General features: G+C 43.2%; 1 protein-coding gene across 11 annotated transcripts in view; it reads left to right on the forward strand.

The window, feature by feature from the left end:
* The window catches only part of LOC122549160 (neurocalcin-delta), a 356,229-nt gene that overhangs the window by 312,759 nt on the left and 17,645 nt on the right, over positions 1-25,825 (forward strand). For 9 of the 11 annotated variants that reach the window (XM_087986280.1, XM_087986275.1, XM_087986278.1 and 6 more), the window contains one exon: positions 8,771-9,169. In XM_087986280.1, coding sequence (XP_087842406.1) covers positions 8,792-9,169 — 378 coding nt within the window. In that variant the 5' untranslated portion in view covers positions 8,771-8,791. Of the gene's footprint in view, positions 1-8,707; positions 9,170-25,825 lie in introns of all 11 variants that reach the window. The other 2 variants (XM_043688506.2, XM_043688508.2) reach the window with 1 other exon arrangement.

Below are 25,825 nucleotides of genomic sequence, written 5' to 3' on the forward strand. Positions count from 1 at the left end.
GGTGCTCACCTTCCACCCTACCAACCTTCGCATAAACCAAATCATCGGCCGACATTTCCGCCACCTCCAAACAGACCCCACCACCAGGGATATATTTCCCTCCCCACCCCTCTCCGCCTTCCGCAAAGACCGTTCCCTCCGTGACTACCTGGTCAGGTCCACGCCCCCCTACGACCCACCCTCCCATCCTGGCACTTTCCCCTGCCACCGCAGGAACTGTAAAACCTGTGCCCACACCTCCTCCCTCACCTCCATCCAAGGCCCTAAAGGAGCCTTCCATATCCATCAAAGTTTTACCTGCACATCCACTAATATCATTTATTGTATCAGTTGCTCCCGATGCGGTCTCCTCTACATTGGGGAGACTGGGCGCCTCCTAGCAGAGCGCTTTAGGGAACATCTCCGAGACACCCGCACCAATCAACCAAATCGCCCTGTGGCTCAACATTTCAACTCCCCCTCCCACTCTGCCGAGGATATGGAGGTGCTGGGCCTCCTCCACCGCCGCTCCCTCACCACCAGACGCATGGAAGAAGAACGCCTCATCTTCCGCCTCGGAACACTTCAACCCCAGGGCATCAATGTGGATTTCAACAGTTTCCTCATTTCCCCTTCCCCCACCTCATCCTAGTTTCTGACCTCCAGCAACACGATCCCCTGACTTGTCCGGACTTGTCCGACCTGCCCAGCTCCTTTTCCACCTATCCACTCCACCCTCTCCTCCCTGACCTATCACCTTCATCTCCTTCCCCACTGACCTATTGTACTCTATGCTACTCTATCACCACCCCCACCCTTCTCTAGCTTATCTCTCCACGCTTCAGGCTCTCTGCCTTTATTCCTGATGAAGGGCTTTTGCCCGAAACGTCAATTTTGCCTGTCCTCGGATGCTGCCTGAATTGCTGTGCTCTTCCAGCACCACTGATCCAGAATCTGGTTTCCAGCATCTGCAGTCATTGTTTTTACCTCGTTGATTTTAACCCTACTGCGAATCCTCTTGCAAGGATGCCTGCCTTGAAGAAGTTTTCCTCCTCTCTCTACAAGAATCTCAGGGAGTCTCTCTCCCACTGCAACTCCCAGGTCATTGACAGTGCAAGCCCTTTCAGAATCCTGTGTGTTTCAATGACATCACACTTCATTCTTTTAAACTCCAACGGCCCAATTTATTCAGCCTCTCATTATAGGACAATCTCTTCCTCCCATGAATTTATCAAAACTTCCATACAAATTTTATCCTTCCTTAAGTATGGAGTTCAAAGCTGCACGTAGTATTCCACATATGGTCTCACCAAAACCCTGCACAATTGTCAAAAGATTTCATTATTCTTATACTCCAATCGTTTTGTAATAATAGCCAGCATGCTGTTTGCCTTCAGAATTGCAAGCTAACTTTATGCTTTCCTGGTACGACACATCCAAGTCTCTCTGATGATCAATAATTACAAGTTTCACAGTGATGAAAACATATTTCATTTTTCTATTCTTGCAATCCGAGTGAATAACTTCACAGTTTCTACATTATAATCCATCTGCCAACGTGTTGCCCACTCACCTCCTCTGTCTATGTCTCCTTGATCCTTCTCTGCATCCTTTCCACAGCTCGTCTTACTACCTAGTTTTGTGTCATTAACAAACATACATACATCACTTTCTCTTTCCTCATCTGTTATGAATATAAATAGCTGAGGCCAGCATGGAACCATGCGGCACTCCCTGACAATCTGACAATTTGAAAATGTCTTGTTTGCATCACTCTTACCTCCATTCCATTCCTCTATTTATGTCCCATATTACCCCCAGTCTGAGCCATTATCTTGACTAATAACCTTTCATGTGGCACCATATTGAATCCCTTTTGAAAATAGGGGGTGTAGAACAGTTACTTGTTTCCCTTTGTCTACTTGTTACATCCTCAAAAATCTTTAATGAATTTTTCAAACAATGGACAGGATCTTTCCCTCCCTGCAACTGGTTGGAAAGGTCAGGCAAATGATCAGATGTGTTGGCTTTAGATAGATACCCAACCCTTCCCAATACATCAATGACTAACGTCTGGGTGGGAAGGATCACGGGCAGCTAATGAGCACACAATGAGTCTCAGCGTGCAACTGGCCAGTTACCTGCCCTCCCAGCAGGCCAGGACGGGCTGCCTCCCTGATAGAAAAACAAGGCGGTCTCTTTGCTGAGTTGCTGTGTGGTTTTCATCTGACCCATCTAGGGGCAGTTGAAATAGAATGGCCACTGAAAGCCACCTTTCTGCCATTGCCCCCAATCGTCATCACCCCGCCTCCCAACTCCTAGTGACCCTCAAACTGCAAATATCACCTCCCCTTCTCCCTCACCAAAAGAAAACACACCTCCTCACCATCCCAGTCTTCAGAACATGAATAAACATAAAGCAAATGAAGAGTCTGACGAAGGGTCGCTGGACTCGAAACGTTAACTCTGCTTTCCACCAAAAGATGCTGATATTACTGGTAAAACTCAGCAGATCTTTCTATTTTTGCTGCAGGGTGTGCAGTCTGGGCCTCTGATGCTCCTGGTGGATGCTAGTGTCTGATTGGCTGGCAACTTCCAGCAGGACTCCTCATTTGTGCGGTCTGAGAGTTTGCGATGCTGACGACTTCCCTCCCTGGTGGCAGTGGGTTGGGGTTTCTCACCTTTAAAGACTCCCGCCTCACACTTCAAACAAAACAAAGGAAAATAACAGCCCATGTTATGCTGTGTTCTGCTTTCCGAAGTGTATTATTAAGATTTCCTCAATTGATTTCACATTTGCCCAGTGTGTTAAAGTTTCTGGTCTGTCATTCTCTGTTTTCTCTCCCACTTTCTTTCTTGAAAAGTGGTGTTACACTTGACACTATAATTTGATGCGGCTAAATCTAAGGAGTTTTGGAAAATCTTAGCTGGTACATCAATAATCCCTGCAGCTATCTCTTTCTAGTGTATCATGTTTCAGGGATTTGTCAGGTTTATTGTCATGATTTTCTCTAATACTTTGTCGCTATTGATATTATTGATGGGGAGGCAATGATGTAGAGCCATAAAGATGTACAGCATGAAAACAGACCCTTCAGTCCAACTTGTCTATGCTGATAAATCTGGTCCCACCTGCCAGCATTTGGCCCATATCCCTCTAAACCCTTCCTATTCATATACCCATCCAGCCTCCACCACATCCTCTGGCAGCCCATTCCACATACACACCACCGTTTGTGTGAAAATGTTGCCCATTGGGTCTCTTTTAAATCTTTCCCCTCTCACCCTAAACTTATACTCTCTAGTTCTGGACACCCCCACCCTGGGGAAAAGAGCTTGTCTATTTACCCTATCCATACCCCTCATTTTATAAACCTCTGTAAGGCCACCCCTCAACTGCTGGCGCTCCAGGGAAAACAGCCACAGCCTATTCATCCTCTCCCTATAACTCAAATACTCCAACCCTGGCAACATCCTTGTAAATCTTTTCTGAACCCTTCCAAGTTTCACAACATCCTTCCTATAACAGGATGACCAGAATTGCACACGGTATTCCAAAAGTGGTCTAATTAATGTACTGTAAAACCGCAATATGACCTCCCAACTCCTATATTCAATGCACTGACCAACTAAGGCAAGCACACAAACCACTTTTTCACCATCTTATTTACCTGTGACTCCACTTTCAAGGAGCTATGAACCTGTACTCCAATGTCTCTTTGCTCAGCAACACTCATCAGGACTTTCCCATTAAGTGTATATGTCCTGCCCTGATTTTCCTTTCCAAAATGCAGCACCTCATGTTTATCTGAATTAAACTCCATCTGCCACTTCTCAGCCCATTGGCCCATCTGATCAAGATCCCATTATAATCTGAGGTAACCTTCTTTGCTGTCCACCAGACCTCCAATTTTGGTGTCATCAGCAAACTTACTAAATATACCTTCTGTGTTCACATTCAAATCATTTACATAAATGACAAACTGCAGTGGACCCAACACCGATCCTTGTGGCATACCACTGGTCGCCAGCCTTCAGTCTGAAAAACAACGCTCCACCACTATCCTCTGTCTTCTACCTTCGAGTCATCTCTATATCCAAATGGCTCGTTCTCCCTGTCTTCCATGTGATCTAACCTTGATAACCATGAAGAACCTTTGCAAACACCTAACTGAAGTCCATGTAGATCACCATCCCCCTGCCCTCATCAGTCCTCTTTGTTCCTACTTCAAAAACTCTATCAATTTAGTAAGACACTATTTCCCATTCACAAAGCCATGTTGACTACCCCTAATTGGTCCTTGCCTTTCCAAATACATGTGGATCCTGTCCCTCAGGATTCCATCCAACAAACTTGTCCACCACTGATGTCAGGCTCACTGGCTATAGTTTCCTGGTTTTTTCTTACCACAGTGTCTCAGTGGTTAGCACTGCTGCCTCACAGCACCAGGGTTCCAGGTTCGATTCCAGCCTCGGGCAACTGTCTGTGTGGAGTTTTCACCTTCTCCCCGTGTCTGCGTGGATTTCCTCTGGGTGCTCTGGTTTCCTCCCACAGTCCAAAGATGTGCAAGTCAGGTGAATTAGGTAAAAACAATGACTGCAGATGCTGGAAACCAGATTCTGGAGTAGTGGTGCTGGAAGAGCACACAGACGTTTCGATTTTACTGTTCCTCGGATGCTGTCTGAACTGCTGTGCTCTTCCAGCACCACTAATCCAGAAGTCAGGTGAATTGGCCATGCTAAATTGCTCACAGTGTTAAGTGCATTAGTCAGAGCGGAAATGGGTCTGGGTAGATTACTCTTCGGAGGGTCGACGTGGACTGGTTGTGCCAAAGGGCCTGTTTCCACACTGTAGGGGATCTAATCTAAAAAATAAAACCTTTCTCAAATAGTGGCACCACATTCGCCCACCTCCAGTCTTCTGGCACCTCACCTGTGTCTATCAATGATACAAATATCTCAGTAATCTCCTTCCTCACTTCCCACAGAGTACTAGGGTACACCTGATCAGGTCCCTGAATCAAGGGATTTATCCACCTTTATGCATTTTAAGCCATCCAGCACCTACTCTTCTGTAATGTGGATATCTTTCAAAATGTCACTATTTATTTCCCCACATTCTATATCTTCCATATCCTCCTCCACTGTAAAAACTGATGCAAAATATTCTTTTATATCTTCCCCCATTTCCACACATAGGTGATCTTGCTGATCTTTAAGGGGCCCTATTCTCTCCCTTGTTACCCTTCTGTCATTAATGTATTGATAAAATGCCTTTGGATAATCCTTAACCCAATTGCCAAGCTATATCATGTCCCCTTTTTGCCCTCCTGATTTTCCTCGTTAGTATACTCCTACTGCCTTTATAGTCTTCTAAGGATTCACTCAATCTCTTCTGTCTACCCCTGACATATGCTTCCTCTTTCTTGATCAAAACCTTGATTTCTCTAGTCATCCAGCCTTCCCTACATCTACCAGCTTTGCCCTACACCTTATCAGGAATATGCTGTCTTTGGACTCTTGTTATCTCATTTTTGAAGGCTTCCCATTTTCAAGCCATCCCTTTATCTGTGAATGTCCACACCCAATCAAATTTTGAAAGTTCTTACTTAATATTGTCAAAATTGACCTTCCTCCAATTTAGAATTTTTAGATCTGGTCTATCCTTTTCCATCACTATTTTAAATCTAGTAGAATTATGGTCACTGGCCTCCGAGTGCTCCCCCACTGACACCTCAGTCACCTGCCGTGCCTTATTTCCCAAAAGTAGGTCAAGTTTTGTATCTTCTCTCATAGGTATGTTCATGCACTGAATCAGAAAATTTTCTTGTACACACTTAACAAATTCTTCTCCATCCAAGTCCAAGTCCTGGGCAGTCCCAGTCTATATTGGGAAAGTTAAAATCCTGTGCCAAAAGCACCCTATTATTCTTACAGATAACTGAGATCTCCTTACAAATTTGTTTCTCAATTTCCCACTGACTACCGGGGGGGTCTACAGTGCAATCCCAATAAGGTGATCTTCCCTTTCTTATTTCTTAGTTCTACCCAAATAACTTCCCTGGATGTATTCCCAGGAGTATCCTCCCTAAGTACAGCCGTAATATTATCCATCATCAGAAACGCCACTTCCCTCCTCTTATGCCCCCTTTTCTATTCCTTCTATAACATTTATACCTTGAAACATCAAGCTGCCAGTCCTGTCCATCCCTGAGCCACATCTCTGTAATCGCTATGATATTCCAGTCCCATTTTCCCAACTATGCCCTGAGTTCATCTGCCTTACTTGTTAGGCCTGTTGCATTGAAATAAATGCCGTTTAATTTTATCAGTCCTAGCTCATTCGCTAGTTTGTTCCTGCCTGCTCTGACTGTTTCACTTGCACCTTTTTCCAACTTACCAATCTCAAACTGATCTCTTTCCTCACTATCTCCCTGGTCCCACCCCAGTTTCCCGAACAGCTCTGGCAAAACTCCTGGCCAGTATTAATCCCCTTCCATTTCAGATGAAATCCGTCCTTCTTATACAGGTCCCTTCTACCCCAGAAGAGAATCCAATGATACAAAAGTGTGAATCCTTCTCCCCTGCTGTACCAGTTCCTCAGCCGTGCATTCATCTGCTGTATCCTCCTATTCCGACCCTCACTAGCTCGTGACACCAGGAGTAATCCAGACGATGCTACCCTCAAAAACCTACTTTAAGTTCCTTCGTAACTTCCTATATTCTTGCTTCAGAATCTCATCCTTTTCTCTTACTATGTTGTTAGTTCCAATGTGTATAACAACCTTCTGATGGACCCCTCTCCTTTGAGAATATTCTGCACCCTCTCCAAGATATCCTTGATCCTGGCACTAGAGAGGCAACATACCATTCTGAAGTCTCGCTGTAGTTCGCAGAAACGTCTGTCTGTGCCTCTGACTAGAGAGTCATTTGCTTGGAACCTGGCATACCCCTCACTACATTACACCCAGTCTCAGTACCAGAAATCTGGCTGTCAGTGCTATATTCCCCTTAGAGTCAATCAGCCCCTACATTTTCCAAAGAAGCATACTTGTTTGAGATAGGGGTAGCCACAGGAGACTCTTGCACCTCCTGTCTCCATCTCCTCCCTTTCCTCAAGGCAACCCATCTACCTGACTGTATCTGTGGTTTTTCTCACTTTCTACAACTACCATCCATCACACTCCCTAGCTCCTGTAACTGCAGCTCAAACTTATCCATGTGATCCAATAAGATTAGCAACCAAACACACATCCTACAGACATAATCATCAGTAACATGTAAACTCTCCATAAACTCCCATGTCTGGCAAGAAGAACACACCACTATACTGAAGGCCATTTTTGCTCCTCAACAATCGACAGACCCAGAAAATACAACAGTCATACTGCTCTTAAAGACACTGCACCAGGCTAACTTAGTACCTATGTTTTATATTTTTAATCAAGAGACAGATCTCAATAAAACAAACAATCAAAAAAGAACTGTCTACTGTAGTGATACAGAATAAACAGTAAGGTTACACTTTAGAGCTGCTCCCCTGCTGTGAACCCTCCCACATAGGTTTCTCCAAGGTGTGCTGTGAATTTCGCTGTTGGTTAATTTATCTTGGATGAAAGTCAAACAGCAGAGGCAGTAGCTATGCAGATTAACTGTTGGGTCAGGCAACAGTGTAGCTTTCTTTCCCCTTTTGAATCACTTCCCATGTGGTCACTATCATTATCTGTCTTCCTCCTTTTTTTAAAGTGCAATTGTTTTCATAATGGAAACATCACCACCTTGAGGTATTCCTCCAAGTCACTCACCATCCTGACTTGGAACTATATTGCCATTCCTTCAGTGTCACTGGGTCAAAATCTTGGAACTTTCTAACAGCATTATGGATCAACCTACAGCACATCGACTGCACTAATTCAAGGATGTGACTCGCCATCACCTTCTCAAGGGCAACTAGGGAAGTCTATAAATGCTGGGCTGTCCCAGCAATGCCCATATTCCATGAATGAATACAAAAAGTTCTTATCAATCTGATTGTCCCAGACTTGTATACAATTTAAAGTTCCTTAGAATTACCTTTGGTAATTAATTCTACAGCATTTATCTGCAAACAAGATCGTTGAAGAAACTAACAATAAATGCTTTTTGCTATAACTCTTAAGTAACATTTTTTTTTAAAATTCTACTGAATTGTAGATATTTATAATCAACCTAATCAGATGTGTAATGCTACACCTCTTGAACGAATGGGACTTCAGCTTAGGCCTTCTGGCTCAGAGGGAGGGTATTCACCTCCATGTCACAAGAGCTGTCTCCTTTGAATTATTATCTGGTGATATAAATTGGATTGGAATAGATCATTACATTACATGTGTTTGACTTGATTAACAGCAATGATGAACTTTTTTGTGGTTTCCTCAACAAATAAAGCATGAAAATGTTTTGAGAAATCTACCTCATTAATTCAGTGCCTTTTTGATATCCAGTAAGATGTTTCTGCTGATGTGAATACGCAAGAGGTCTTATTGGTAATACTTTAGAAATCTCTCAAATAAAGATCATCCTTTGGTTCACAAATATGAGATTAACTTACTTGTATCCTTCTTTCGTTGAGTGGCCCACGGATTATTTTGAGTATTTTCGGTTTCTATTTCCAGCGTGTTTTTTTCAATTTCTTTTTAATCTTTGAAATCATGCATTTACAAGTCAGAAATATCTTTTTCCTTGGCAGATTAAATTGGCTCCCACTCTTAACTCTGGTTTAAGTCAATGTTCTTTTGGAATTGTTCTGCAGCTGAACATTTTTAAGTTCAAGATGGGGAAGCAAAACAGCAAGCTACGGCCTGAGGTGATGCAGGATTTGCTGGACAGCACAGACTTCACTGAGCATGAGATCCAAGAGTGGTACAAGGGCTTCCTCAGGGATTGTCCCAGTGGGAATTTATCAATGGAAGAATTCAAGAAAATTTACGGGAACTTCTTTCCTTATGGAGACGCTTCCAAATTTGCTGAACATGTTTTTCGCACTTTTGATGCTAATGGAGATGGGACAATAGATTTCCGAGAATTTATCATTGCACTAAGTGTTACATCAAGAGGCAAATTGGAGCAGAAACTGAAGTGGGCTTTCAGCATGTATGATCTCGATGGAAACGGATACATCAGCAAGTCAGAAATGTTAGAGATTGTTCAGGTAACCCTTCATTGCTTCAGATTTGTTCTACATTGTAATATATGCTTATTGTATCAATGATTTTGAACTCATTTAATGTCCTTGTGCTCTTTGTCCCTCTTGATGATCCTCAGCTGGGTTTAGACCTTATGCTAAAACAGCCATATTATAATGCTCCAAATCATTAAAAGGTGTGCTCTTCTTGTTAAGTTAAGACTGTGTGTGCGTGCGTTGCGTGTGTGTGTGCGTCAGATTTGTTAAGGATATATGAACCTCTTGGAAATTCATTTATCCATAAGCATCATTGTCTGATACCCATAGAGATTACTATGACCTCCCATCTTTGATTATCTCTGTTTGAACACTAAAGGCTACACTCAGATGCTGAGCAGCAAAAAGAATTAGGGAAATAGAATAAAATGACAGGCGATTGCTTGGTAGGTAATTTCTTGAGTTCAGGCATCAAGTTGGTATTGAAGAACATTGTCTCAGTTATGTATGCTTGTAGAATATGTAAATAATAGCCAGAAAAGGTAGGGAAGGTATAAGTGACCAAAGAAAATCATGTAGTAAAGGCTAGGGCTTATTCTATTACTGGTGACAAATAGGCAATGTGAATTGACCCTCCCCCATCTTACAAATGCCAGCTATCATTCCAGGCAGGATGTAAAACAAACTATCAGTTCACTATCATCTGGTTTCAATCCAGTGGTAAATGTTATAATTATACCCAAAATGTGTAAACTGAAATTAAAAATTACAGTAAATGTTTGCTGAGTGTCTGCTTTTGAGATTCAAGTTGAGGCACTTTGTCAGGGCAAATTTGATGGAGCGTCACCTCAGCACATGGCAGTACACCTTACACTGTGTATTCGAGACAGATGTATGGTATTTTTAAGTTCCTTACTATTACCTCCAGAGTCAGAGTAGGGAATGTGGACTAGGCCATTCTTAATAGCAGGATTTCATTCGGATGTTTTTGATCTAGTTCTTGAATACAAAACCCAAGCAGGAGGAAACACCAGCAGTGGCAGGTCGCAGGTCACAACCCTGTGGCTGTTCCCCAAAAAAATGGACTGTGAGAAGATACTACCATCAGGAGGGAGTTGAGAAACAGGAGGGAGGAGCTGGGTCTGATTGTCTGAGGGCTAGGGCATGTATGGAAAAATTGGCAGTTGAGAATACTGGAGGTTTGGAGAGAATGAAGGTTGGAATTACGGGAGACTGAGGAAATGGGTGAAACACTCCAATCGTTCAGGGCCATAAGCAGTGCTGTTAAAAATCACTATCTACGGGGTTGCTGGCTGCTCATGTCACTTTCACAGCTGGGTTTCTTGGAGATATGTGGGGCAGCATTCAGTTTTAAATTCAGCTCCCAGTTTTACCCTGGAGGCTGGATTTTAAATATGCTTTTTCATTACAAGAGGTTCAGTTGACATTTATCTATCAGGATAAACAATAGTCAGAATGTTGGAAGCATGGTTCAAGTAAACTTACACTGATCCCCTCCTACTGATGTACAGGGATTAGCATACAGGCCCATGACACCATTGAGAAAAAAATTCTGAGTTTTGCTTTTTTTCTGATTGTTCACTGCAATGCAATAGAAACTGCAGAGGGAACTGTCGTTTATGCCATTTTTTCAGGATCTTAGTTAATATTTTGACACAGTCACAGTGGACCAATCAAGAGAACTCCTGAGAGAGTTTCCTCTAAAAGCTTGATGTTAAAATTCCAATCCTGTTCCCAAATTTAAAAAAAAATAGCAGTCAGAGAGGGCCTCATGTCACCGTACAAGAAACACAGTCCAATCTTTCTATGTTTTATAGGACCAACAAGGTAATTGACAATGAATTTCCTTGTGGCTTTCTGTGTACATTGTCACAGCCACTAAAGTTACAGCGGTAAAACTATCCGGTAGAAATTCTTCACGATCATTGTTTAATCTACATTAAGCCCATTGTGTTTGAATTGTTTCAATGATCCAATAGATCCTCAGTTTCAACTTTGGGGATGAAGCAGCTTGTAGCTTTAAAAATTACTTCTCTGTGAGATGTGGGCTGTGCTGACAAGACTGCATTTATTGTTCAACCTTAATTTCTCTCTGAAGATGATGGTGGACCATACCTTGAAACAAAGCAGATTATTGGGCTGATGGAGCTCCCAAAGTTGGGAATCCTAAGAAATTTGACATAGTGACAGGGAATGGAGAGTGATAGAAGTTCACATTGGACTGCTTTGTGGCTTGCAGGGGAACTTGGAATTGACGGTGTCCTCATGACTTGGCTGCACTGTCCTTCTCTGAGATAGATGGTGCAGTGGAGGAAGTTTCTGGTGAAGAAATGAATGGAGCACAGTATAATAAAGTTCATTCATGCTTGTTCTTCATGAAGATTTGGTAAAATTGCCATTTAGTTTGGTCTTCATGGCAATTGCAGCCATTGTCGTCTGTTCTTTGATTCAAAGATGATTTCTGTCAGTGTTGTGAGTTTCTGCTATGGGTCTTCATGTGACTGAATAGGCTGATTTTCAACACATGTCTTTAGGCAAATGGGGCAGGATGTCCCACAGTTGCATGGGTTCCAGATGCAGGATTTATTTTGTGTCCTTTCCTCCTCTGCTGCTGCTTTGCTGATCATTGAAACATTTGGACTCAAAATATGATGCAACTTGATGGACAAGTTGTTGCCATTTTGAACAATTGGGTGATGAGCTCCTCTGAGTCATTAATGCCATGCATCAAGGAGAGTTTCAGTGTGTCTTTATAGTGTTTTCTTTGTCTGCCCCAGAACATGGGCCATCTGGAAGTTGAGAAATAGATACTGGCAGGAAAATACATCTCAAACATCTGGATACATTATTTGGTAGTTGGTTTTATTGGAGTTTTGCCTCATTGCTTGTAGAACAGGCTTCAAGAAGGACACTAGTATTTGATCTATGATCTTCCCATTGAATCTGGAGAATGTAGCAAAGCTACTGCTGATGAAATTCCTCTACAGTCTGTACTGTAAAGTTTCACTACTGCACAGAAATGTGGTGATAATTAATCTGTACACTAGAGCATTTAAAGAAAGGTAGAGAGATCCTTTTTGTAAAACACAGTTGTAGGTGGCTGGGCTAGCAGGGCTGATCTGGTATTGGGTCCCCTTGATCATGGTGACATTCTCAGAAAGGTTGCTGCCAAGGTCTGGAAAAGGCTCACCATATTCCAGAGTCTGCCCTTTAACACATGTGGGAGGTGAAATATTTGACACACCAGGTCTATGTTAATATGGGGTTTGTTTCTCTTTATTCAAGGGCAGGCTGAGTCTCTCATGAGCAAAACTGAAGAGCTTGGGAAGGCTTGCAAAGCCAATGCGGACTGACTAATGACACTGCAGTCATTATGTGCTATAGGTCATGTATGTTTGTGGTGGTCAGTTTAGTTTTAACTGAGGTTAAAGAGTTTCTATCTAGGCAGTGTTTAATAGTCTCACTCGGGGCCTCTTTGAATACTAATAGTCAGGGAGATTGTAAATAGTATGGGGCTACCTCTCAGCCTTAGTTGATACCAGTCCAGACTTAGAAGTGCTCTGTTTTAGGTGTCCCACTCCCAACAGTTGCAGTCATATCATCGTGAAGCAATTATAGGATTGTGAAGAAGTTTCTTGGACATCTAAATTTCTGGAGCACAATCCACACAGCTTTGTAATTTACTGAGGCATCGGGGATCAGTTAAAGTGTATTTGCTTTAATGCAAGGAGTATCAGGAATAAAAGTGATGAGCTTAGAGCAAGGATCAGTACCTGGTGCTATGATGTTGTGGCCATACAGAGACGTGGGTTTCTCAGGGGCAGGAATGGTTGCTGGATGTTCCAGGGTTTAGAACATTTAAAAAGAATAGGGACGGGGGAAAAGAGGAGGGGGGTGTAGCACTGCTAATCAGAGAGGGTATCACAGCTACAGAAGTTATCATTGTCGAGGAGGGTCTGCCTACTGAGTCAATATGGGTGGAAATTAGGAATAGTAAGGGAGCAGTCACCTCATTAGGGGTTTACTACAGGCCTCCCAATAGCAGCAGGGAGATTGAAGAAAGCATTGGTCGGCAGATTTTGGAAAAGTGTGAATGTAGTAGGGTTGTTGTAATGGGTGACTTTAACTTTCCCGATATTGATTGGAACCTCCTTCGAGCAGATGGTTTGGAAGGAGCTGTTTTTGTAAGGTGTGTTCAGGAGGGTTTCCTAACTCAGTACGTTGACAGGCTGACGAGGGGAGAGGCCATTTTGGATTTGGAATTGTGGAAGGTCACCATTCTAAAACTAAAAATACAAGACTCAACTCATTCTGATCAGAAAAGGACAAGATTTTGCTTGCTGATTTCATATTAAATTAAAACTTACCAACAAAGTGTTTCATTAGGACAGCAACACAAATTACGACCTTATCTCCACAATCTGTGTTTGATAGAGCCAAGGATGTAATTCCCTTGCATCCATCTGGAGTGCAAGTCTAGGAATTAATCCAAATGATTTGATTTAGTCCAGATGAGATTTATGAATTCTTCATTAGACCACTACACAGAGTACCATATGGAACGGTAAAAACTGATGAATTATCTATTGCCTCATTTAGACTGCATTTCATCCTGTACTTCATAATGGAGCAGCGATGATTAAAATCTACAAAAAAATCTAACCATTCCTCTCCTCTGGAGAAGTCGGCAGGGTAGTGGTGGAGGAGTAAAAATTCAAAACAACAAAAGACAATCAGAAATGTGTTAAAAAGGCGGATATTATGTTGGTAAAATTGCAGTTTCCGACTGGACAATTGGCAAGACTACATTGTCAAAAGGAAAAGTGCCTGGGACAAAGAAAAACTAAATAACGTACAAAACAAATAGGTCATTCTGCTGATTTATTGAGAGTACAAAGACACTGTTGCTAATCCGTATTTAACATGAGAAAATAAAACATCTGTCCGGAACAGACTAAGTGTTCAACTGTGATTGTATATTTTGATCATAAGATGAGTAGGTCATTCAGCCCATCAAGTCTGCTGTACCATTCAATAAGATCATGGTTGATCTGAGTGTGGCCACAACTCCATATTTTCGCCTATCACCTATAAGTGTGAAGTTCTCTTAACAATCACAAATCTGCCTTACTAAGCCTTAAATATATTGAGTGTCCCAAACGCTAATGCTCTGTCGAAGAGAGTTCCATAATAACTGCCCTTTAGAGAAGAAATCCCTTATCATGTCTTAAATGGGAGATCCCATGATTTTAGATTCATCCACAAGAGGAAATACCATTTCAGTATCTAGCCTGTCAAGCCCCTTCAGAATTATAGAGATGTACAGCATGGAAACAGACCCTTCAGTCCAATCCGTCCATGCCGACCAGATATCCCAACCCAATCTCATCCCACCTTCCAGCACCCAGCCCATATCCCTCCAAACCCTTCCTATTCATATACCCATCCAAATACCTCTTAAATGTTGCAATTGTACCAGCTTCCACCACATCCTCTGGCAGCTCATTCCATACACGTACCACACTCTGCGTGAAAAAGTTGCCCCTTAGGTCTCTTTTATATCTTTCCCCTCTCACCCTAAACCTATGCCCTCTAGTTCTGGACTCCCCGACCCCAGGGAAAAGACTTTGCCTATTTATCCTATCCATTCCCCTCATAATTTTGTAAACCTCTATAAGGTCACCCTTCAGCCTCCGACGCTCCAGGGAAAACTGCCCCAGCCTATCAGCCTCTGCCTGTAGCTCAGATCCTCCAACCCTGGCAACATCCTTGTAAATCTTTTCTGAACCGTTTCAAGTTTCACAACATCTTTCCGATAGGAAGGAGACCAGAATTGCATGCAATATTCCAACAGTGGCCTAACCAATGTCCTGTACAGCCGCAACATGACCTCCCAACTCCTGTACTCAATACTCTGACCAAGAAAGGAAAGTATACCAAACGCCTTCTTCACTATTCAATCCACCTGTGACTCCACTTTCAAGGAGCTATGAATCTGCACTCCAAGGTCTCTTTGTTCAGCAACACTCCCTAGGACCTTACCATTAAGTGTATAATTCCTGCTAAGATTTCCTTTCCCAAAATGCAGCACCTCGCATTTATCTGAATTAAACTCCATCTGCCATTTCTCAGCCCATTGGCCTATCTGATTAAGGTCCTGTTGTAATCTAAGGTAACCTTCCGGGCTGTCCACTACACCTCCAATTTTGGTGTCATCTGCAAACTTACTAACTGTACCTCTTATGCTCGCATCCAAATCATTTATGTAAATGACAAAAAGTAGAGGACCCAGCACCGATCCTTGTGGCACTCCACTGGTCACAGGCCTCCAGTCTGAAAAACAACCCTCCACCACCACCCTCTGTCTTCTACCTTTGAGCCAAATGGCTAGTTCTCCGTGTATTCCATGAGATCTAACCTTGCTAATCAGTCTCCCATGGGGAACCTTGTCAAACGCCTTACTGAAGTTCATATAGATCACATCTACTGCTCTGTCCTCATCAATCTTCTTTGTTACTTCTTCAAAAAACTCAATCAAGTTTGTGAGACATGATTTCCCATGCACAAAGCCATGTTGACTATCCCGAATTAGTCCTTGCCTTTCCAAATACATGTACATCCTGTCCCTCAGGATTTCCTCCCAACAACTTGCCCACCACTGAGGTCAGGCTCACCGGTCTGTAGTTCCCTGGCTTGTCTTTACCGCCCTTCTTAAACAGTGGCACCACGTTTGCCAACCTCCAGTCTTCCGGCACCTCACCCGTGACTATCAATGATACAAATATTTCAGCAAGAGGCCCAGCAATCACTTCTCTAGCTTCCCACAGAGTTCTCGGACCTGATCAGGTCCTGGGGACTTATCCACTTTTAACCGTTTCAAGACATCCAGCACTTCCTCCTCTGTAATCTGGACATTTTGCAAGATGTCACCATCTATTTCCCGACAGTCCATATCTTCCATGTCCTGTTCCACAGTAAATACTGATGCAAAACATTCGTTTAGTATCTCCCCCATTTTCTGTGGCTACACACAAAGGCTGCCTTGCTGATCTTTGAGTTAAAAGGGAACTTAGGGTCACCTTCAACTTCTGGTACATCCTTAAGGTTCCCCAAAGGCATAGCCTCCGATTTTGCAAAGTTAATCTTATATCCTGAAATAGCCCCAAATGAATTGATAAATTGTATCAAATAGGCTATGGAGGTCATCAGGTTCGATAAAAACAGAAGAACATCATCTGCATACAGTGTAATCTTGTGTGCCCTCGATCCCACTTCCGGAGCAGTTGTGTGGACGTTCTGACGAATGGCTTCTGCCAGCGGCACTATCACCAACATAAACAACAACGGTGAGAGGAGGCAGCCTTGCCGACTACCCCTACCAATCGTAAAATTCCCAGACTTCACCCCATTGGAGATGACCGCAGCCAGAGGATGGCGATATAAAACTTTCACCCACCTAGCAAAGACCTCACCCAACCCAAACTGTTCTAAGACATAAAAAAGATATGGCCATTCCACCCGGTCAAATGCTTTCTCTGCATCTAAGGAAATCACCAACCCCTGAATCGATTGTTGCTGACAGACTTGGACCATATTCAGCAACCTTCTAATATTATTCGAGGACCTACTGCCCCTTATAAAGCCTCTCTGGTCCTCTTTCACAATATGGGGCAACACCTTCACCAATCTCAGTGCCAGAATCTTGGACAGAATCTTGAAATCAGAATTTAATAGAGAGTTGGGCCTGTATGAGGCACAATCCTCAGGAACCTTCCCCTTCTTAAGAATTAAGGAAATATTAGCTTTTCTCAAAGATGGTGGTAGGCATTCATGCATATAGGAGCGATTATACATCTCCAACATCGGCTCTGACAAAATCCCTATAAACCTCTTATAAAACTCACCGAGAAGACGATTAGGACCAGGCACTTTCCCACTCTGAAGTTGCCTAGCTGCCTCCTGTATTTCCTGAACTGTCAAGGGGGCATTAAGGAGAGAGGCCTGTTCCAAGGTTACCCCTGGGAGGTTCAGGTTCTTTAAAAAGATCTCCATTTTAGCCCTCCTGTCTTCGCAACCTTCAGACTGATACAATTCAGAGTAAAAGCTCCGAAAAGCCTCATTAATCTTTTTAGCATCGTATGTAAGGAGCCCGGCGCTGTCTCTGATTGCAGTAATGGATTGGGGAGGACGCTTTTTCCGAGTCATGTACGCTAAATACTTCCCTGGCCTATCCCCATATTCGAACAGCCTTTGTCTTGCAAAAGCAAGTACTTTCTTTGCATTTTGTGTCAGTGGTGAATTCAAAGCAGCCCGAAGGGCCATGATCCGCTGTAGCTTAGTCACCGAAGGCCGCGCAAAATGTGCCACCTCCGCAGCTTTCAACCGCGTCTCAAGAAGATGCTGCTGTTCCTCCTTCTGTCGTTTTTTTTTAGATTAGATTACATTACAGTGTGGAAACAGGCCCTTCGGCCCAACAAGTCCACACCGACCCGCCGAAGCGAAACCCACCCATACCCCTACATTTACCCCTTACCTAACACTACGGGTAATTTAGCATGGCCAATTCACCTGACCCTGCACATCTTTGGACTGTGGGAGGAAACCGGAGCACCCGGAGGAAACCCACGCAGACACGGGGAGAACGTGCAAACTCCACACAGTCAGTCGCCTGAGGCGGGAATTGAACCCGGGTCTCAGGCGCTGTGAGGCAGCAGTGCTAACCACTGTGCCACCGTGCCACCCATTTCTGGCTAGCCGAATAGGAAATAGCTAATCCCCTAGCAAAGGCCTTAGCAGTCTCCCATAGCATGGACGGACTACTAGCCGTGCCTGAGTTGATAGTCAAGAATTCCTGAAACTCCTTCAAAACGTATTCCACAAATTTGGAATCCTTAAGGTGAAACGGTCAAAACGCCAATGCCGCAAACCTAGCCCTTCACTCTTGGCCTTAACCTCAAATATACTGCCGCGTGATCAGAGATAGCTATATTCCCAATTTTACAACCCATAATTGAATCCAGAAGGGCCAAGGGAGCCAGAAAGAGGTCAATCCTCGTGTGACATTTATGTGGGTTTGAAAAAAAGGTGAAGTCCCTGCCGGTAGGGTAGAGACATCTCTAAATATCCACTAGCCCCAACTCCTCGCATAAGTCAGTCACCTGCTTGGCCTGTGAAGAAATAGTTGGGGGCCCTGTCAGATCCAAAAGACAATTAAAATCCCCTCCCTATAATAATGTGCCGTGTTCTAAAAACACTCAACTTAGAGAAAGCGCTAATCAAGAATTTGAAGGGATGCGCTGGAGGACAGTAGACGTTTAAAATGCCATATTCCTCCCTATGTATCAGGGCTTTAAGTATCACAAACCATCCCTGCTCATCTTTCATCTGCTCTAATAATGTGAACGGAAGATTTTTCTGGATTAGTACCGCCACTCCCCTACTTTTAATAGTAAAGGATGAAAAGAATACCTGGTCATAACCCCCTGTTGTAATTTCAGGTGTTCCCCATCATCAAGGTGGGGTTCCTGCAACAAAGCGCTATCAACCCTTTCCCTGTTAAGGCTAGAAAACACTTTTTTTCTTTTTAACAGGCGAATGACTTCCCTTAATGTTCCAGGTGCACCATTTAATAAGACACTTAGCCATCAGACACCTTTGAACCCCTCAAAGGGAGAACCCTGCTTACAAAGCACCGAGCATAAGTAAATAAAGACTCATAGAATCGAAAAACTATACATACAAAAGCTACTCTATCATAGCTATAAACAACTATTACTACCAAAAGACTACAAAGAAAACCAACTATAGAACCTTGAATGGAAGACTCTTCCCCCTGCCCATAGGGGGCACTCCTCCTACCCATCCCCTCCTTCACAGCTCCCTCAAACCCGGACTGTGCCCCAGCCTTAGGCCAGAAATAAAAACAAGGAGATGATCCTTAAATCAACAGAAAAAAAGACAAAGTCAGGATGAGCACTCCACCCATCTCTGGCTTCATATCACCCCTACTTGTGACTAAAAGAGAAACAGAACAAACAAAATAAAAAGGGGGAGAGATAACAAAGAACATCCACAAAATTTCCCATCAGAAAATGCAGTTATTAAAAAAAAGGAACAACTTATTCCAAAGTCTTTTCCCCCCTTTCCAAAAAACAAATTATTAGGGAGAAAGAAAGGAATTTAACCGTATTCTTCAGGCCAATCCGTCTATTTTAAAGTGTCCACAAAGTTTTTAGCCTTATCCGCTGAGTCAAATGTATAAACTGAGTCCTCGTGGCTGAAATGAAGTACTGCAGGGTATCTCATGGAGTACTGAATGCCCAGTTTCCTCAGCCTCTTTTTAACCTCATCGAAGGACTTCCTCTTTCGAATTACAACTGCTGAAAAAACCTGGAAAAACTTTATTTTTGACCGCTTGTACAGCAGTGCCTGCGGATCTTTTCCCAGGGATCTGGAAGCTTCTATGACTTTTTGCTTGTCCTTATATGAATGGAATTGCACTAGGACCGAGCGGGGGTGCTGCACTGGGCCTGCCTGTGCACTATAACCCGATATGCCCTTTCAATTTGCAGCCTGCTGGACTCGATGTGAAGGCCCAAAAACTTCAGCAGCCAGCTTTCAAGGAAGCTGACTGGCTGCTCACCTTCAGGGAACCCGACAATTTGGAGATTTATCCTCCGACCTCGGTTTTTGAGGTCGTCGATATAGTTTTGCAAGGCTCTCACCTCTTGATCCAGCACCTGGATCCGACTGGATGAGGACTCCATCGCAGCTTCGCTCGACCCTCCACCTCCTCCAGTCTCTCCCCGAGGCCCTGGATCTCCTGCTCATGCTTCTGCAGCATGGATGCAATACAGTCATGGAGATGTACAGCATGGAAACAGACCCTTCGGTCCAACCTGTCCATGCTGACCAGATATCCCAACCCAATCTAGTCCCACCTGCCAGCACCCGGCCCACAACTCTCCAAACCCTTCCTGTTCATATACCCATCCAAATGCCTCTTAAATGTTGCAATTGTACCAGCCTCCACCACATCCTCTGGAAGCCCATTCTATACACGTACCACCCTCTGCGTGAAAATGTTGCCCCTTAGGTCTCTTTTATAACTTTCCCCTCTCACCCTAAACCTATGCCCTCTAGTTCTGGACTCCCCAACCCCAGGGAAAAGACTTTGCCTATTTATCCTATCCATGCCCCTCATAATTTTGTAAACCTCTATAAGGTCACCCCTCAGCCTCTGACCCTCCAGGGAAAACAGCCCCAGCCTGTTCAGCCTCTCCCTGTAGCTCAGATCCTCCAACCCTGGCAACATCCTTGTAAATCTTTTCTGAACCCTTTCAAGTTTCACAACATATTTCCAATAGGAAGGAGACCAGAATTGCATGCAATATTCCAACAGTGGCCTAATCAATGCCCTGTACAGCCCCAACATGACCTCCCAACTCCTCTACTCAATACTCTGACCAATAAAGGGGTTGGACCTGGGCACGAATCTCCCCACGGATTTCCTCAATCGCAGCCGCAACTTTCAAGGTAAGTCTCTCCATCGCCGCAGCCAATTCCTGCGAGTCTGTCAGGTCCCTGGGGGGTTCAGGAGAGGCTGCTGCTGCTGCAGTTTCTGGTGTTGTAGGTGCTGCAGGGGAGTGTCCTCCCTCCTTTTGGCATCCTTCCCACTCCCAAATATTAACAAATATGTGTTCTGTAAGGTTTTAGACTAATAATTCCACCACATAAGTTGGCCAGGGATGGCAATAAAACACCGGTATGCCTTGGCTGTTAGACAGAGCTGTCCACAGCAGTTCTACAGAATCGCTGCCATCTTGTCGAGTCCGAGGTTCAGTTTTAATGTATCAGCTTGACCCTTTGATTTCTTTCCTTTGATTGACAGTCCAGTCTTTGAAACAGTGCAACAGATGGCCAGCTCTGTTCAGCTCTAGACATTTTAGTAATGCAATTGTGCTTTAGGCTTCCATTAATAGTTTGATGAGGCGACATGGGGGGGGGGGGGGGGGGCGCAGGGAATAGGAATAAGTGAGGAGTGAAGGTTTGGGTGCCTAACAGCAATTTACAGAAGCAAACCGATATTCCAGTCAATGAAGTTGGCCTTCTAAGCTGCCTGTTATGGAAATCTGCTCATGGAGATAGTTGCCCCAATCAGCTTGTTCCTGCCATGTGACCATAAAAATTACATGTTGGACCCAGAATTGAGAAATGGCCTCGCTCATGATTCCTGCATCCAGAATGAAAGTTTGAGCCTGATTCCTGTTGAGCCTCTCTGCCAAATATTCTCTCGGGACACTTCAGATGACCAGTTGGACTTCAATTCAAGTGAAGTAAATTAAGATAATTGAGAACACTCACTACAGTCTTTTTCTTGGAGGGTCCCAGTGATACAGACATTTCATCCAATGTGGGTTATTTGAAAGAATGTTGAATACTTCAGAAGGACAGTTATTCTTCTTTGGTGTCCATTAGAATCTTGTTCAGGGCCAAAGGATGTAGAAGTGTAGGATTAAAAGGTCTAATACATTATTCCCACATTTATTCTCACTCTTTCTGCCATTCAGAATGTTTAATGGGGCAGGCTCAGTTCATTGGCCATGCAGTGTTTCAACACGCTGATCCTTAAAGGAGAAGCCTGATTGTACATCAGAACACTTTACATACTTGTCTCTGTCCACGTTCACTTCTCACTGCTCTCAGTATGCACATATACAAAGGTACAGCAAATTGCTAAGTCTGTACACCCAGTAGCTTTCAACCTGGAATCTATACTCTGCAGCAGTGATTACTTCAGCACTGAAGGTCGATTATAGCCAAACCCGTTATTAGAGAAATCCACATCCAGCATTGGGGAAACATGACTGCTTCGAATATGTTTTTGCCTCCCCTAAGTTTTTATGTTTTGTTCCAGTGCAGTTGCTGTTAAAGTAAAGTCTACGTGTTATTATAAGCACAATGATTATTATGTTATTAACATTTCGCCAAATTCATCATTGTCTAAACAAAAATACAATAGCAATGTTTCTTTAAGAGCTGACAGTATGTATTGAAAGTTTGCAACTTGTGTAACCAGCTAAGCCCAAACCGTTTCCTTTCCCAGAAGGAGTATCAATGCTGAACAGTAAATGATTCCATATTGTGATCCAAATTTTTCCATACACTAATTTTTGTTTTATTTGTCTCTCCCTTTTTCTCTGGATTATCCTCTTTACATATGAGTGGAAATAAAAGCTCTAGATTCTGTGGCACTACTTGGTTCTTGCTCTGTGAGACATCATGGTCACATTTCAACACGTTGTTGCACAGAACAGAGGTCACTTCTAACTGGTGAAACTGGCTCACTGGGCCTCAGTAATATTTTCCTAGTTTGGTGCTACAAGCACGAAACTTCACATTTTTTGCATTAATTTCTGGCACAAAATACTGTGCAAGGTTTACATTTGCGGCAGAAACACTGGGTTTATGTCCTGTTTAGGCCCCAATGGAAATGAAGGCAAGGGGAAAATATCCTTTCCTAGCAAGAATCCAATCAAACAAATAAAGGGTTAAGACTTTGTTTCTGCTTTTGTTATTCCTCCTACTTCACCTTACTCCACACACCTTGCCCCTTGGTTAAACTTTTCATTGTTTACCACTCCCACCACTCCCAAATCCACCTCCAGTTTTATCCCAAAATGTACAGTTTTCCTGCCATTTTCCCTCAGGTTCAGTCTTGAAAACAGCTTACTCTTAATGATATCAATGTTCTGGTCAGCTCCCATTCCACCTTTTCCAGTGGCCATCAGATGTCTCTCCTTCTGTCTCTCCTTCATACTCACCACCACGTCTTCACTGCTTACCAAGCTCATGTTTACATCCCTCACCATCAAATTCCCAATTCTTTTCCCACATAAGCACCTTCTGCATTCAACCCTGGGAAATAAATTCTACTACAAGTTACTTAAGGCATTATATTCAAACAGCCATTGCCAGGTCTTTGACCTTGCAATAGTTGTTCATAGTTTTACTGCTCCCAGATTGCTCAACTACTCCCCATCTTCACTTTTGATGCACTGGCTCTCAGCCAAACTTTTATCCTCTCACATTTTGATTCCCATGTCATCAGCCACCCAGACTTCACTTGCTCAAGTCCAAGGAGTGCAGACTTGAGTTTATCTTAGACACAACTGGTGTACCAACAGGAGCTGATCTCAATGCATATCGAGTGCTGTTGGGTCTCCATCTCCTCTACTCTAAGATCACCGTACCTTTTCTCCAGGTTTCTTTTCTCCACTGTCTAATGGCTGTCTAAGCCCTTTTCCTGACTCCGTCCTTACTTTTTAAAAAATGCATTTATGGGATAAGGGCATCGCTGGTGAGGCAAGATTTGTTACCCATCCCTAATTGCCCAGAGGTCATTTAAGAGTCAACCACATTGTTGTGGATCTGGAGTTACATGTGGGCCAAACCAGGTTAGAATGGTAGTTTCCTTCTCTAAAGGACAGTCATGAATCAGATGGGCTTTTCCTGACAATCAACAATGCAAGACACATATGAGGAACACCAGAGATCATTGTATCTAAGAGGTCCTAAGTTACTTCTGCAGCTTGCCTTTGCCTCCATTATCATCAAAGTCCCTTCCTCTTATTGCCCTGATGCTGCATATCCCCTAATACCTTCCTTGAGATTCTTCCGGCCATGAGACACCTCTTGCTCCCATGAACTCTTATCAGCCAAACTGTTGTATGTTGTAGCGCATGACACCGTGTATTGATTTGAGCCTTAGCCACCATTTAGCACTGGCAGCCCTCCCAGCCGCCATTTACCCGAGCCTCATTGATATCTAAAAGAATAGTATAAGAACATAAGAAACAGGAACAGTAGTAGATCATTAAGCCCCTCAAGCCTGCCCTGCTGATCTGACCCAGGCTTCTTTTGTGTCCTCTCCTGAAAGCTGTCATCTCCTCAATATTTCTAAGTTCTGTCTCCCTCCTGTTTAGATATTTTCGGTGATGTAGCCTCCATCACACTCTCGGGTAGAGATTTCAAGACATTCACTAATTGGTCCAAAAAGAAATTCCTTTGCATCGTTTTAAATTAGAGATACAGAATAAAAAGACAATGCTGCCTAGTTAGAGATTCTCCAACTGATGGAAACATTGTCTAACATCATTATGATGAATACTGTTTAAAACTGAACATCCAGCTCACCTATAAACTGATTGTAATCACCGTCATTCTTACTGAGCTCCAGTATTCCACCCAACATCACCAATATTCATGATTAGAAATCATTCGCTTTGTATAATCCTCCTAATGGAATGGCTAGAGTGTAGGAAAAAGTTTTGTATGCCAGCTATTTGGATTTCTAAAAGATCATTTTGCAAAATATATGAAATTACAAAGAAGTGAGAAGTATAAAGGAAAAATTAAGAAAGAAAAGAGGAAAAGAAATAGTGTCAGATTGTTGAAGATCAATTATCTCATCCCTAGGACACCACTGCAGGAGTTCTCCAGGGTAGTACCCCAGGCCCAACCATCTTCAACTGCTTCATTAATGACCTTCCCTCAATCAGAAGGTCAGTATTGGAAATGTTCACTGATTGCGCAATGTTCATCGTCATTCATGACTCCTCAGATACTAAAGCATTTCATACAGCAAGATTTGAGATAAAAAGTGCCAAGTAACATTTGTTACTATACAAGTACCAGGCAATAACCATCTCCAACAAGAGAGAATCTAACTGTTGTCCCCACATTCAAGGGTCTGAGCATTGCTGAATCCCCCACTGCCAAAATCCTGGGGCTTGCCATTGACCAGAAATTGAACCAGACCAGCCATATAAATACAGTGGCTACAAGAATAGGTCAGAGACTAGGAATTCTGTGGCAAGTAACTCACCTCCTGACTCCGCAATATCTGTCCATTATCTACAAGGTACAAGTCAGGAATGTGACAATACTCCTCACTTACCTGGGTGAGTGCAGTTCCAACAATATTCAAGAAATTTGACACCATTCAGGTCAAAGCAGTTCATTCGAATGGCACCGGTCTAGCACTTTTTATATTCACTCCCTTCACCACTGACACGCAGTGGCAGCAATGTGCACTTTATACATGATGACAACTGACCAAAGCTCCTTTGGCAGCATCTTTCAAATGCACAATCTCTGCCAAAGTCAAGGGCGGTAGATACATGGGAATGCCACCACCTGCAAGTTCTGCTCCAAGTCATTCACCATCCTGACTTGGATGTATATCGCCATTCCTTCAGTGTTGCTGAGTCAAAATCCTGGAGCTTCCTTCCTAATTGCACTCTGCACTCTGATTTTCCCAATGCTGCAAGCACTATACCGGTTCAAGAAGGCAACTCTATGATTTTATCTTGTCATGAATTTTTGAAATAGATATGTAACTGCAATATCCTTCAGGATCCTGACCCAACCACGACTGAACAGCAATTATCACATTTAGAAACTGAAATTTGTAATCCTTTGAAGAAATGAACAAATTATTTTCCATTTGAAAGAATGGTGGCAACTGCCAAATGATAGATTTAATTAACTTTCTCTTGTTTTAGTTAAGTCCTTACATTCCTAGTTATCAGTTAAGATCAACAGTAGGAGTAAATAATATACAGCAACTACTGTGTGGATCAGCTCATTAAAACTTCTTTCCAC

Source organism: Chiloscyllium plagiosum, unplaced genomic scaffold, assembly GCF_037043375.1.
Source record: "Chiloscyllium plagiosum isolate Xiang-an unplaced genomic scaffold, Cpla_swu_hap1 HiC_scaffold_4, whole genome shotgun sequence".
NCBI classification, from domain to species: Eukaryota; Metazoa; Chordata; class Chondrichthyes; order Orectolobiformes; family Hemiscylliidae; genus Chiloscyllium; species Chiloscyllium plagiosum.